The sequence below is a fragment of the Erpetoichthys calabaricus genome, chromosome 12 (genome assembly GCF_900747795.2).
Source record: "Erpetoichthys calabaricus chromosome 12, fErpCal1.3, whole genome shotgun sequence".
NCBI lineage: Eukaryota > Metazoa > Chordata > Cladistia > Polypteriformes > Polypteridae > Erpetoichthys > Erpetoichthys calabaricus.
Window position 1 is genome coordinate 144,059,408 of NC_041405.2, and position 15,199 is coordinate 144,074,606.

General features: G+C 41.3%; 1 protein-coding gene across 1 annotated transcript in view; it reads right to left on the reverse strand.

Annotated features, from left to right (window-relative positions):
- Positions 1-1,974: 1,974 nt before the first annotated feature.
- LOC114661572 (one cut domain family member 2-like) overlaps positions 1,975-15,199 on the reverse strand; it is a 119,048-nt gene continuing 105,823 nt past the window's right edge. The window contains exon 2 of the mRNA XM_028814704.2: positions 1,975-4,846. Coding sequence (XP_028670537.1) covers positions 4,554-4,846 — 293 coding nt within the window. The 3' untranslated portion in view covers positions 1,975-4,553. The remainder of the gene's footprint in view (positions 4,847-15,199) is intronic.

The following is a 15,199-nucleotide window of genomic DNA, read 5'->3' on the forward strand; positions in this document are numbered from 1 at the left end:
AACATGTCTTCAAGAAATTGAGAAGCAAGGCCCTGAATCAGTGTCACTTTCATACATGTGTGGATTACAACATACTTAATTCATGCTATAATGTTCCAAATTTCCAAATGAAGACAGTAAAAATAATACTAGTTGCATCATCCATCCATTTTCAATGAGCTTATCCAGTTCTTGGCTGCACGATGCCAATGAATATCCGGCGGCAATGGACACAGGGCAGGAATTAACAGTCGGCAGGGCACCACTACCCCATATACACCTATATTTATGATATTATATATTGCTGTTGTGTTTAATTCATATATTATGCAGTATATATCTGCACACAAAAAAAACAAATTTAATTATTGTATAAATATAAAATATATTAAGTAGATAATAAACATAAGTGTACATTGAAAAATAAAGGCAATTTGAAAATTACGCAGTAGCCACTACAGAGAGAAGCTGATGCAATACAACTCCCTTGCAATGCAGTAAGGAGACTGTGAAAGATTGTGAATTCGCTTCCCGGTTCCTCCCTGTGTGGATAGCGCTTTGAGTACTGAGAAAAATGCTATATAAATGTAATGAATTATTATTATTATTATTATTATTATTATTATGGGTAGTTTGATCACACACAGTGCAGCACTCTGACATTAATCTAGTTGAAGCCAAGATCAAATCACCATTGATGAACAACATGCCGTAGTGGGCAGAAGGAATGAAACCCTGAACCCTGAAATTCACTTAATGATGTTGACTCTGTAAGGAAGTGAAAACAGCAGGACTCAATGAAAAGTTTATGAATGGGTAGAAAGGTATAAGCAGGAAAAACAAGCGTAAGTAACAAAGCTTGATCTGGTCGACCATCAATATCGATATGGCGAACGCCATCATACGTGAAGATCGATGCAGTACGTTGTCCATTGTTGCTGCACATATGGATATTAGCTATGGAACTGCACATGCCATAATGCATGATGACTTGGGGGTACCATTAAACTTGCTACCTAAATTGCTTACTGACCTGCACACGCCAACATCCTTCAGTAAATTTCAGCAGGTTTTACTCCATCTGCACAAAGAAATCTCACTATGATGTGTTGTTCAACAATGGTGGAATCTCACAACAGAGCGCCCATGTTCACTTGAATTTGGCTTCCACTAGACTAACGCAGAGCACACTGAGCTGTGCAGGTTCAAACTACCCATAAGCCATTGCAAAGATGTTGCATTACATCAGCTTTTATCCATTGTGGTTACCATGTTATTTTCAAATTGCCTTTACTTTTTGATTTACCCTTGTATTTTAATTCTAGCTTCCCTGTGACCATGCTCGGGATAAAGTGGGTTTTAAAAATGAACGAGCAGAGATATGATGGGTCTGGGTTCTCTTTGGGAGAAGGAAAAGAGTGAAGCACAATCAACACGCAGTTAGAATGAACAAAATGACAAGTGTCACTTCTGGTGCAAGTCCTTTCTGGTCTGCTACTCACAGTTCACTTTTGGACCTTTTTTTGGAAGAGGATGGAGCTCCGAGTCCAACACATTGCCTTCTGAGCTCCTTTTCATTATTTCCCTGCTCAACTTTTTTTTTTTTCAATATAGGACATTAAAGGGGTGTCCCACTGGAGCCCCATATCTTTTTCTTTCGTCTTGTCCCTTTTTGTAATTTTCTCCTACACACACACTCATACTTTCATGTTCATGCCTTTTGATGGGCAGATGGTTTCTGCCTTGCACCCAACGCCAGTACAGTTGCCTCTGGCTGCTTCACAAATCCAAGTTGGTGTGAAAATGGATGGATGGCTACCTCTGCATTTCTAAATATGCCTTGACAGCTAAGTGTATGCTTTGAGTTGCCTGGCACGAGTACATGTGGATTTTTATATGAGTGTAACCTGTGATGGACTTTCATTAAGAGTTATATACTTTCCCAAACTATCTGTGACTTGCACCCAATGCTGCCCGGATACATTTCAGGAATTGGATAAAACAGGATGGATGAACAAATTACCAATACATTAAATTTAATTTTTGCAAATGTAAGTGGAATTCAGAATGGTATAATCATAAAGATCTTCGCAATCTGGAGTTATGAAATTGAAAGGTTATTAATACAAAAAGCAAACAAAATGAATTCATTGTGTCCTGTGTGAATATTCGAGTAAAGCTGTGGCGGCCACTTTGGGTCGCCATCTCGCTCCCCTTCTCTTTGGCTGCTCGGAAGGTGAACAGGTAAGCTTTGTTAATGTCTGCTTGATGAAGAGCTGAATGAAGACGCTCGGGAGGACGGGCGGGCGGAGGTGTCTTTTAAACGTTGTGCGTGCGTCGTGAATTGGCTGTCGGCTCGAGAATGCAGTCATACCTTTGGTTGAAGGGAAAAGGCACTAATCTCTTCCTCCCTCTACCATCTCCGTTCGGTATCTCCCTACAAGGCTTGACTGGAGCAGGATACTGGGTTTGGCTCTTTTTTTATGGTTTGTTTTGTTTTGTTTTGTTTTTTGCATTGATTTTCAAACAGAATGCCATTAAGGGCTCTACTAGGTCCACCTAGCAGCACCCTACCCCACCCCGTGTAGGATGGGACCTCCAATGTAACATATACACGCACACACACACGCACAGACACAGACCAGGGAAGGTTGAAAAAATCTTTGGTATCAGTCATGGTTTTAAAAACCACAGATTGAAAGCTCAAGTGAGGTAGCCACTTTGGTTCTCACTAGAAATGTCTCTCTTTTTTGTATTTTTTTTTTGCCCCTCTTTTAAAATTGCCCCACTTGTGGACTATAACCAGGGCCACATTGCCATTTTTTTTTTTTTTTGCGCCTTTGGGAACCCTAACCTGACCCACCACATACCCCCCCCCCCCCACCCTTCCCCACCCCCAGCTCAGCCAAGAGTTCTCCCAGGATGCAACATCCACCCTCCCACCACCCAACATACCCCCTTTTCCCAGTACTCCTGAAATGAGGCTCCCGGCAGGTTTACAGAATCAAGCATTACCACGACATCACAAGACACTAAGACAACGTCAGGGGAACATTTCGGCAAGGCGGCTGTCAGCCCCAGAGCAGTGCCCTCCACCCGGGGGCCCAGGTGCCTTGCGCTGCTGTGCCATTCCCCTACTTCTTCTTCTTTTTTTTTCTTTTTTTAACAATTCAAAATGTTCAGTACGGTATTCACATGGGATGCAGAACTCTGCATACACCTTCACGACTGGGATTTTTCTTCTCCCCGTTCCATAATTTTTTTTTTTTTTTGGTATTGTCAACAAGGTGCCTCACACATATGCACGACAGAGCACATGGCAAAGTGAATACAAATCCTTCGTTATTGAATGGTACTAATTACCCGCATCAATATTAAAGAGAGAGAGAGAGAGAGAAAGAGGAAGAGAGACAGAGAGAAAGGACAGAAAGAGAGAGAAAGAGGGAAAGAAACATCATTGTCACGCTGAGGAGGACGCTTTAGGCCCCTCGTGAGGTTAGGTTCTTTTTCCTGTACATGGAAACAAAGTTTTTCAGTCGCTGTTTGTCTCTTCTTTCGCTTTGCTTCGTTTTGGTGCGTTACGGCACAGTCACCCGGCAGTAACCAGTGCCACGTTCAGGGTTATTTTGTTAATTTTTATTAAGGCAGTTGTCATTGGCACTATGAGAAATCTCCTCAGAGAGCAGCTAACGAGGGTGGTGGATGGTGGTGGTGGAGGGGGCCGCACCTCCAAGTCTTGTTCCACTCCGTTTTTTTATTGATTATTTTTTTTTAAAACGTGATCCTTTTTTTTTTTTTTTTTTTTTTTTTGGTGTCTGTGAGTTTACACATTTTTCTTTGGTAACAGAGACAATGCATCGAGAATAGAACAACTGGTGCTTGAGCACGACAAGATTCACACACAACTTCAAGCCACACAGTGCGAGAAAAAAGATTTGTTTTTCTTTTGGTACAGCGAGCGGTGGTTGGGTTTACTTATTGTTGGATTCTGTTCTTCGGTTTTCATGTGCTTCCAGACCTGCCAATGAGACTTCATTCTGGACCCAGTGCAACTTTTAATCTCCTGACCGGCTTCTTGCACCCCCTGCCCCTCCGTACGTCCAAGGGTTACAGGGGTATCATGAAAGCATTCAATGTCAATTGTAAACGGCCAGGTGAAATGTTTAGATCTGATTGATGAAAGAGACTTCCATGCAGTTTCACTCAACATCTTCCAGATGGCGCAGTTGTGCATTTCTTTAAAAAAAAAAAAAGATTCTGTGTGTTTGCAGAGCAGTGCCACCTACAGCACCTGGAGTGTAACTGCAACAGCTGACATCACTCCGCTTGCTGGTTCATTTTTTTAACTTGGATTCTTCAAATATTGGGACTTTTCGTGATTGGGTCCTGGCCTGCTGAAATAATACAATTATAAATTCTGCTTATCATTCTCTTTTGTTTTTGATTTTTTTAGACTACATGGGAAAGGAGGAGTCTTCATCGTTTTTTTTTTTTGCAGGTTTGGAAAGCTAGAGGTGCTCCGATGGAGATGCTTTGAGTTGCACTGTGCCCTCGGCGGCTGGCTCGTCCCCTTCTCAGGCCTTAGAGAAAGTGCTGGTGGAAGCGCCTGACTGCCCAGGACTCCCAGTCTGGTCGTCGTGCCAGCGGTCCACACAGCGGCGGCGGGCGTTCATGAAAAAGTTGCTGACCGTGTTGAGCTCCAGACCCAACTGCTGCGAGATGGTCATCTGCATCTCTTTGGAAGGCCGCTTGTTCTCCTTGAAGATTGCGATGAGGGTCCGCCTTTGCAGATCCGTGAAGACCAGGCGTTGCTTCTTGGGGACCAGGTTGCGGTCTTTGTGCTGCTCTTGCTCCTTGCGTTTGCAGGCTGGGGGAAAGGAAATAAAAACAAAACATTCAGTTGGCTTCAGGAAAAATTGGGTTATATAACAAAATGGCAGTTAAATTGTTGTTTATGCTGAAATAAAAGTAACAATTTGGTTTTGAAAAATGAATGATCTAAAGCTCCTATGAAGTTAGCACTTGTGAATAATCAATCCACAAACCTTTTCCTGTAAGGTTCAGTATAGGATGCATTGTTATAATTTTACAAAGCATTTTTAGACCCACTAAAGGCCATGCCACATTAGACGACTATTTCTATGATTTTCAGTCGTAGCCTTCATTTCACGTCATCTTAGTGAGTTGGAGGCAGTCAATGGCACACTCCTGTGAAGGTCAGTCATGGAATAATACAGGTCCTTCAGTGTTATGGCCACTCAACTCTGGAACTCTCTTCCTCAGTCTCTCCGAGATTGCTCCTCTTTGTCCACCTTTAAATCTCTTAAAACTTTCCTATTCGATGAACTTTTGTCTTCTGTATGATCTCTGTTTTTCCCTCCCTTGGGTTTGTGAAAAGCTCTCTATAAATGTAACTTATTATTACTCCCGATGACTCACTCCGACATAATAACGTCTTTAGTTATAGGGGCACACTCTGTGTGTGTGACATCCAAGCCCGGATTAAGACCCCAAAAGGCCCCTGGGTGACAATGAATAGAGCTCCTTGTCAGAGAGTTGATTTTACTTTTAACAATGCAGCATGCAGACACCTAATCAGCAGAGGATGGTCCCCCTTAGTGATCTGACACATGGACACTCGGGGAGTGACGGGTATTTGGTGAAAAGGCCCCTTGCGTGCACCCAGAACAACCCTGATGGTAGATCTGCCCCTAATGAGAGGTGACAATCAATAAGCACACAGCCTGAAGTGCAATCCACATAATGCTGGAATGAGGGAACGGAATGCAGGTGTTTTGGACCTCACAAACAGAAGAGAGGCTTGTCCATCTAATGTATCACGTTTTAGTATTTTATAGAAAAATCTTCGTCTTTCAGCTGCTCCCGTTAGTGGTTGCCACAGCGGATCATCTTCTTCCATATCTTTCTGTCCTTATCATCTTGTTCTGTTACACCCATCACCTGCAATTCTTCCCTCACCACATCCATAAACCTTCTCTTAAGTCTTCCTCTTTTCCTCTTCCCTGGCAGCTCTATCCTTAGCATCCTTCTCCCAGTATACCTAGCATCTCTCCTCTGCACATGTCCAGACCAACGCATTCTCGCCTCTAATGTATTATCGTCATATAGCACCAGCTCTGTCAGGCAGCATGCTATTAGCTGTCAGACAAAAGCGGCGAGCACGATTGTGCTGGAAAGTCGGCACGTAGTCATTAAATTTGATATGTCCAGTGATTTTCAATTCTGTAAACTGACATGGTCTCGTGACGAGATCAGGAGCTTCAGTTGCCAAGTCTGACATCCCCAGTGACTAGAAGTCATGTAATGTGCCATAGGCTTTAATTGAATTCAAGCTTACAGGGGACAAAGCTGCATTGGGAGAATGTATGATTGGCACTTGTTGGTGCTGTTTCTGATTTTTTGTTATGCCATTTTTGCGTGTTTCCTTTTTTTTCTCTGTATTTATTGTCATCATTGCTAAATCCATTTTTTTGGCATTTAATTGTTTTAACCACTTTAAAAAATTACTGTGTTGCCCTGTGACACCACCTTTGATTTCATGATCACTGCCATTTTGTGCAGATTTGTGGGTTATTATGTATAAATGATAGAGACGTTGACTTTTGAATCATCCGAATTTTCAGATAGCTTTTTAAAATGTTGTATTTGAGCCATGTCTTTTCTTTTCCTGTCTTGAATTTATTTTCTGTTTTGTGGTTGTTTTTGTCATGTTTGAATTATGTTTTATGGTATTTTTGTTTGATTTGTTTATTATTTTTTCTTTATCTACTGCTATATAATGCTGTTTATTGCTTGTTGTTTGTGGGTGCAGCTCCTGGAGGCAGGGCCACCCTGAAGTCACTGCTGCTGAATCATCTCTCTGGCTATAATTTTTTTTACCTTTGTTAATAAATCTTAATTTTTATAAAGATTTAAAGAGCACTGAGAATCTGGAACAAACTCATAGAGACCTTTAAGAAGTGTCTGGATGAGTATGTCACATTACGCAATGTAAATAAAGGTTATGACTGAAAATTGCTAGAAAAGCTGTCTAGTGTAACGTAGCCTTAAAACATTCTCTATTTGCTTATTTTGTCTTATACCAAAAAACACATCTCCTTTAATCAAAAAACAGAAGGGAAAACTATTAAAGTACATGTGTGGAGTGTGGAGTTTGCAAGTTCTCCATATTTCCATGGTTGAGCACCACCTAGTGGACTGTTTAGCCAGGTTAGAATCCCTGTGACCCCAAACAGGATAAGCAAAAATGATTGGACATACACCTGGCATGTAACCCACAAACCTCAAAGAAAAATTGTGTTACGTGCTCCCAACAAAAATCCACTAACCATAAATTCGGTGGGTTATCTTGTAGAGAAAAGCCAAGCAAAATGACACCTTTTATTGGCTAACTAAAAAGATTACAATATGCAAGCTTTCGAGGCAACTTAGGCCCCTTTTTCAGGCAAGATGTATCTTGAAATTCTTTTCAGTCCTCGATCACCATCCATGTCATTAATAATAATAATAATAATTAATTCTTTACATTTATGTAGCACTTTTCTCACTACTCAAAGTTCTTTTCATAGTGAGTAGGGAGCCACTTCAACCACCACTAATGTGTAGCATCCACTTGGATGATGTGATGGCAGCCATTTTCGCATCAGTATGCTCGTCACATATTAGCTGTTAGATGGTTAAGTGGTGAGAAAGAGAGACAATTAGAGATGGGGGATGATTAGGCTGGGGTGGGCAATTTAGTTAGGACGTCAGGTTACACATCTCATCTGCTGGATGGTGCCATTTTTACAGTACAGTGGCCCTGTCACAGCACTGGGGCATTGGGAATGACATTCAGACCAACAACTCTAACAGCAGCAACCCAAGCTTTTCCTAGATGGTCTTCCATCCAAGTACTTACTTAGCCTGATCATGCTTAGCTTCAAGTGGACGACCTCGTCTGAAATGCATGTGGTACAGCTGCTGCTTGTTGATAGTAAGCAGCATAACTGGTGGTACAAATGTTAAAGGGGTAAGCTACACTGCTAACCACTTGGCCCATTCTTTAAATAATCTCCCATCAGAGATTCTGCTTTTTCTCGATCTTTGCCACAAGAGGCAGGCCAACACATTTTAGATGGGATAACAGTCAACAGGTTTTTTAATATTTGAAAAATATTGGAGACTCTGCATCATTTTCCTCAAACCTTCCAGAAAAGTTCATGTTCAGTAATTAACAGAAACTGTTTTAGTAATCAACTGTTAAGCAAACTTAAGAGGTCATACTACTCTGTTGACCACAGGAGAGACAAAAACACCATTGAAATCCTTTATTCATGTTTTAATTATTCACAAAAGACAACAAGATGCCAACATCAATCAGTGTGTTTGCATGTAAACACATGATCAGGTTAAGGTCAATCATCAGGTAATAGCAGAAATCTGGTTTCTTAATAATTCTCGTTTACATGCACAAGTGATCTTCTCGAGTTCTCCTTTGTCAAAAAGTTATAGAGTCAATAAACTGTCTAAAATAGTTGGGATTAATAAAGTATCTATCTATCTATCTATCTATCTATCTATCTATCTATCTATCTATCTATCTATCTATCTATCTATCTATCTATCTATCTATCTATCTATCTATCTATCTATCTATCTATCTATCTATCTATCTATCTATCTATCTATCTATCTATCTATCTATCTATCTAAAATAGAGTTAAACGTCCTTGTGTAATGGCCCATCTCCTGGTATCTCCTCCATGCTTGCGAGACCATGCCGGAAGACACAGCAAACCTTCTTCTGATGGCATGTATGGATGTTCCACCCAGGAAAAGCTGGACTATCTGTGCAACCTGAATCAGCTGCAGGTACCACCTCATGCTACCATTAGTGACAAGGACACTAGCAAAAGGCAAAACTAGAGAAGAATTAGTCAGGAAGGATAAGAAGAGAGCAACTGTCTGTGGGCCACCAGCTGCAAAACCATTCCATTTTTAGGGATTGCCTTACTGTTGCCTCTGCAGAGCACCTGCTGTCACTATTCATTTGCTCCAAAGCAGGTGAAGTTGATTCACAATTGCTTATGCTTCCCGGACAGATTGATATCCCTGAAGCTTCATTGACTTGGTGTTAGACTGGGATGATTAAATGTTCCTTTAATTTTTTGAGCAGTATATTTCAACCAGGAGAAGGAATAATGGGATCACCCGCACATTTGCCTTTGGAAATGTATTTTGTGGACACTTCTACCTGTGGCTCCTGAAAGTGTGTGCGAAGCTAACGCATGAGCAGCCTGACAGAGTGCAACGGACATGTGCAGACTACAAAATCCTTCTACAGTAACCCATTTATTGGTTTGCATGGCCACATAATCGGGTTATTAACAGAGAAATCTGTCTCATCAGAGGCCGATAACCTGATTTCTCTAATCGGAATAAGGGTTAACATTGCATTTTGGAGATCAGGTTTCTGTCAATCATTTTTTGAAGCACACGTAAACGCGCTGGATGTATGGAGGAACTATCTTTGCATTTTCTATTAAGACCACGGGAGGTAAATCTCTATAGCAGATCTTGTTGATTATGGTCAAGGATGCCGAAGTTCCATCAGAACAACCACAGGCCACATAAATCACCATTCCCTTGAATGTCCATCTCATCATGTTACTCACTTCCTAAACTTTATGTAGGTAGGGAACAAGATTTTTAATGCACTTCTAAATGTTTCCCCAGAGGACGTCTTCACACACTAATGACCATGGACTGTGATGGCTGACCTCTCAAAGATTTTCTACAGCTAACATTCTGAACCCACAACAAATGTTCCCTCAATAAAGTCATGCAGAGACCAGCGACATTTTCGAAGAGAGACCCGATATTTGACAAAATGTCGTGGTTTGACCTATCTTTTGCCCTTTTACAGATCAATCTGCAGAGTACTGCTCTCCCTGCTCACCTCACAACATCAGGGTGCCATTGATGGTATGCAGGCTTGCTTCCTCTGCTTACACCTTGCTTATTGTAGGGTTTAAGGAGCTGATGTACCCCTTATGTAGGGTCCCCATTACATTAACATGAACTCCAATTGTGCTCCTATTTTTGGCTGGTGTACCTTAAAGTAGCACAATTATCTGTAGAATTCTTATTCTTCACAAATTGGCTGAGACTGTGTTGCTGTGCCGTGTCTGCAGAGCCCCGCCGTGGCACTTTGATTCAATATTAATGCCGTATAGACCGGATTGTCTATCGAGCCGTGCAGAAGGTGAGACACGCAGCATTAAAGCAAGCTAATCCCAGCATTACGGTAGCCTATAGCTGCCAAACATCAATGGCAGGCCTAGATTTGCATGCTACGCAGGCCTGCAGGCCGGGGGAGGCTCAGGGGAGCGGGGGCGGACTGGAACATAGCATGTTTATCAAGCCGATTCAATCGCCTCAAGGACGTTGCAAGGGCAGGACTCTTCAGCTGCTCTGAGGAGACTGTGTGTTTAGACACTGGTTTCCATTTGCAAGCTCATGAACAACAAACAGCAAAGCAAAATAAATGAAAGCTGCAGCCCCCTACTTGAAATCCCTGGTATATTCAGCTGGAGAACAAGAGGTCACTGAATGGCACAGCTGCAAAACGGGGAAAGGGAGCTCACGAAAGTCGAAGGGAGAGAGAGAGAGAGACTACACGGCCGACCACTGGGCCCATTCCTTAAAGCTTCTCCCCTCTGAGATACATCTGCTTTCTCTCTGCCTTTGCCGTGGGGGGAAAAAACACCCACTGATGTTACTAAACTGGAAATGAACATTAATATGGCTGAACTGGAGCAACGTGAGGCAAGCCAGCTGCTGCCTCCAAAGTTTAGGAACTTTTACATGTTTCGATTTTCTGTTAACAGTTGGAGCTTTTGCTTGGTTTCCGATTCCTGTAGGCTGCCACAGGTCTGCAGCTTAGTAACTGCTTGAATCCTGGATGCACATCTAATGGAAAATTCCTGTCAAGAGGGGTCTTTCCACCCTTCTTTTCATTTAAATACTCTTCTCGCTGTCTCTTCATGAGGCATTTATGAGAAACACCTTGAATGAATTACTGTTAAGTTTAATCCAGACACACAGCTGCCTTGTCCATTAGGTGCCTTGAGGGTGGTTGTTTAAAAAATATATATATATTTGTTTAAGTGACATCTCCATGAGTGCCCCAAAAGGTAATGTTTAATATTAGAATGCCTAGCAAAGTCATGAGAATTTCATCTCCAAAATCTTCACCCCTAAAATAAGTGAAAAAACCATCTGGGCCTGGACACCAAAAGGTCTTAAGAGTTCATGGTTTGCTCATGATGGGCATATGCTGTGAGATTTTAAGAAACCGTGATGAAGCAGCTACTCATACTGCATGACAGAGTTATACTGTATGTGTGCTCAGACTGTACGGACACGTTTGGTACAATTGATGTGCCTTAACATGGGGGCTCAGACTATTTGTGTACATGGCTCAGACAGACAGTTTCATCCATTGTCATGCATGCGCATCTGTGGACAACTCACTGGACTCATCACTTGTATGTAATAGCACTTCGGGTTGAGAGGGGGCGCTGGAATTAACATTTTCCTCTCTTATTCCGAGAGGACACCCATTGAAGGAATTTGATTCTGCCCCTTCAGGTCCCCAAGCTATAAATCCCGCAGCTGAAGGGAGAAGGCATTCAGTTTTACACAGAACCCAAGACTGGATGGAGTTACTTGCTGAGAACTTTATTTATCCAGCCTGATGGTAATATTTTGCGGAAGCTATCTGTTGGTGCACATTGTGGCCCTAATTATTGTTTCTTCTAAAGAAAAGATTTTTGTTGGAATTAACCGAAGACAACAGCTTTGGTGGCAACTTGTAGTTTCTTCTCTCAACCACAACATTCAAAAATCAATATGGCCTCAGACTTCTCAAAATGTCAACAAAGAACTACATTACTGTACTTTAACAACTGGACACGTGGATGGGTGAAGTGCGAACAATATGATGTCTTTTTTACTGAGAGAATTACAGGTATGTAGTCAATGAAATTTACCGTTATGTGTTTTTATTTTGGGGTCTTCCAGTAAACATTTCCTAAGATATTTTTATCATTAGCTGTTTAGTTGTTTATTTGTCACTATATGACAGCTACAAATAATGTCAATAATGGAGAATCCACTGTATCCACTAAACAGTATCATCTCCAGACAGAGGAGCAGCTTCAGCGACAGACTGCTGTCACTTTCCTGCTCCACTGACAGACTGAGGAGATCGTTCCTCCCCCAAACTATGCGACTCTTCAATTCCACCCGGGGGGGTAAATGTTAACATTATACAAAGATATTGTCTGTCTGTATACCTACATTGTTATCACTCTTTAATTTAATATTTTCTTTATCATTATGCTGCTGCTGGAGTATGTAAATTTCCCCTTGGGATTAATAAAGTGTCTATCTATCTATCTATCTATCTATCTATCTATCTATCTATCTATCTATCTATCTATCTATCTATCTATCTATCTATCTATCTATCTATCTATCTATCTATCTATCTATCTATCTATCTATCTATCTATCTATCTATCTATCTATCTATCTATCTATCTATCAAATCAAAAAATGAGCATAACAATGGCAATACCCAATGTAGAATGTGTGAATTTTACAGCAACATCGGAAAATGGGCCTGTGATTCTGCTCACATAACAAGACCGCTACCTGAAATTTCTGACGTGACAGAAGTTCTTCTGATCATAAGATGATATCCCAACAATAAGAAGCGTTTGAGAATCACAACCCCTTTCATTACTGCTCATGAAACAATGGGTGATGAAACTGAAAAGAGAGCTGACTAAGAAAATCAGTCATCGACAACAAAGTGGGCTTCCAATTGTGCCAAAATCTCGGTGAATGCCTGGCATTAGGATGTGAGCTGTCAACGTCACCACTTAAAATGTGATCTAGCATACATTAAATCAAAGAATAACCAGAGACAGGAATATGGAGAAGTGTATACAATACAAAGTAACATCAGCAAAGAAACAAAGCCTGCTGTAAATGACATGGCAGATCTGGAACTGGCAACAGTTGGCAGGACATACTGACAAAGAGGTATAACATTAAACAATGAGCGAGTAAACACAGAATCTTCTCTTCAGGGGGATTATTTCTGTAAAACACCCAAAGGGTCCCCTTCTTCCACTCTCAGAGAAGAATACCATAGAGAATCGAAAACTTTAAAACTTGCCTCTTCCTCATCCACAGATTTATCAATAAAAGGGCTTCTCCAAAACAGCAGTGACAGTCTGATAACCTCGGAGATAGAGATGGTGAGAAGGTGAAATCACGCACACACACACTTACATACACATACGTTATTAATTTGTGATGAGCACTCTGTTAATTTTTAGGTAAAGACACCCCTTCTATGTTAAGGTAGCACCATGATGCAACCAAGTTGAGTGGAATGACCAGGAAAGAAATTCTTAAATAAGGCAGGAAAGACAGAGAGAGAATAGAGACCAAGCATCAAAATCAAATTGTGATCAACAACTGTCATAGAAAAAAACAGAAGCAATAAGTCAAGAGTCATGAAGTCAAAATCAGAAGTAAAGAAGGCAAAATGTGCAAGGTTCCAATTTGGAATCCATCAGATAATTATAAGCAAATAATTATGGCTCCATCTATTCTATCATAGAGATGATGTGGACTACCGCAGGGCAAAATGGTGGTGATGGGAAGAAAGCAAAATGAATGAGACATCATCTGAAAATAATTAATAAACCATCACAAGGAGAAATTGTGAAACAAGGACAAGAATCATAACATTGTTTTGAATCTTTCCTTTGCTAATATTACTATATTACTTGAAACACGGGGCTTTGCTGGTATAAATAGACGTGGAAAAACTGTCTGATGGAACAAAAAGATGTGGTATTAGACAAAAAATGTTATCCAGAGATACATTAAAACTGTTATCCAGACAAGATAAGAAGAAGACGCTATGCGTACTGATGACGATGTCCTTGCCTCAGCTCCTTCACTTTCCTGCTGCCTGATGGGATTTGTGGTCCCCACGTTTGAGTTGCCCTCTTCGCATTTTAATCCCTGTTCTTAATATGACATATCGCCTATATTTTAAGTTGGACCAAAGGCAAGACAAAAGTAAAACTTCATGAAAATCTGTTCAGCCGCTGCTGTATGATTATCAAACAAGCAGACAAACAAACAGACATCCAAACGGCTTATAATTTTATCTATATAGATAAATTAACATGAATAACAAACTGGACTGGTCTGACAACACAGTGGCACGGGACAAGAAGAGCCAGAGCAGAGTGTACTTGCTAAGGAGACGCAGGTGTTTTGATGTATGCAGCAAGTTGCTGGAAATGTTCTCCCAGTCCATAGTAGCCAGTGTGGTGTCCTATGCTTCAGTCTCCTGGGGAAGCCTACTGAGCTCAAAAGAAGCACAATACCTCAACAAACTTATCAGGAAAGCCTGCTCCATCACAGGGCAAACCTTGGAAAAACTGGAAGCTATGATGGAAAAGAGGATGGTGGCAAAATTGGATGCCATCATGAAAAATCCCCTCCATCCCCTTCAGGAGGTGCTCTCTTGGAGCGCTTTTAGCCACAGGCTCATTCCTCCATGATGTACTAAGAAATGCCTTGGGTGGTCTTTTCTGCCTGACTAATATCAGACAATTCAATGCCTCCACCTGATGTACTCGTTAAGTTATTTTTATTAATTTGTTTATTGATGGATTGGCTGTATTATGTGTTCTGTACCTTTTGTTTTTTATGTTTCTGCTGCAATATGCATTTGAATTTCCCCTTGGGATTAATAAAGTTTATCTAATCTAATCTAAATATAGAAAAGGAGTAAAACCATGAAATTGAGGTCTTTCAGTGTTGTATACGTCATGCGTCAATACGTCATGCCATGGTATCCATATTACTAACCGAGAATGGTAAACCGAATGGCATGGACGCAGGTACATGGCGATGGGACCATGAGACGTACTGCGCAGGCGCGTACAGCGCGCATCTCATAAACCGCACGCGAAGTTGTATCCACCGCACACGAAGGAGTCACGGCCCAAAAACGAAAGAGCTCAAGTGACGTGAATGAGAAATGAAGCAACAACGCGCCCATGGCTAACGACTACCGACAGCCACACAAAAAAGAGGACTCTGCGCTGCAGCCCAGATT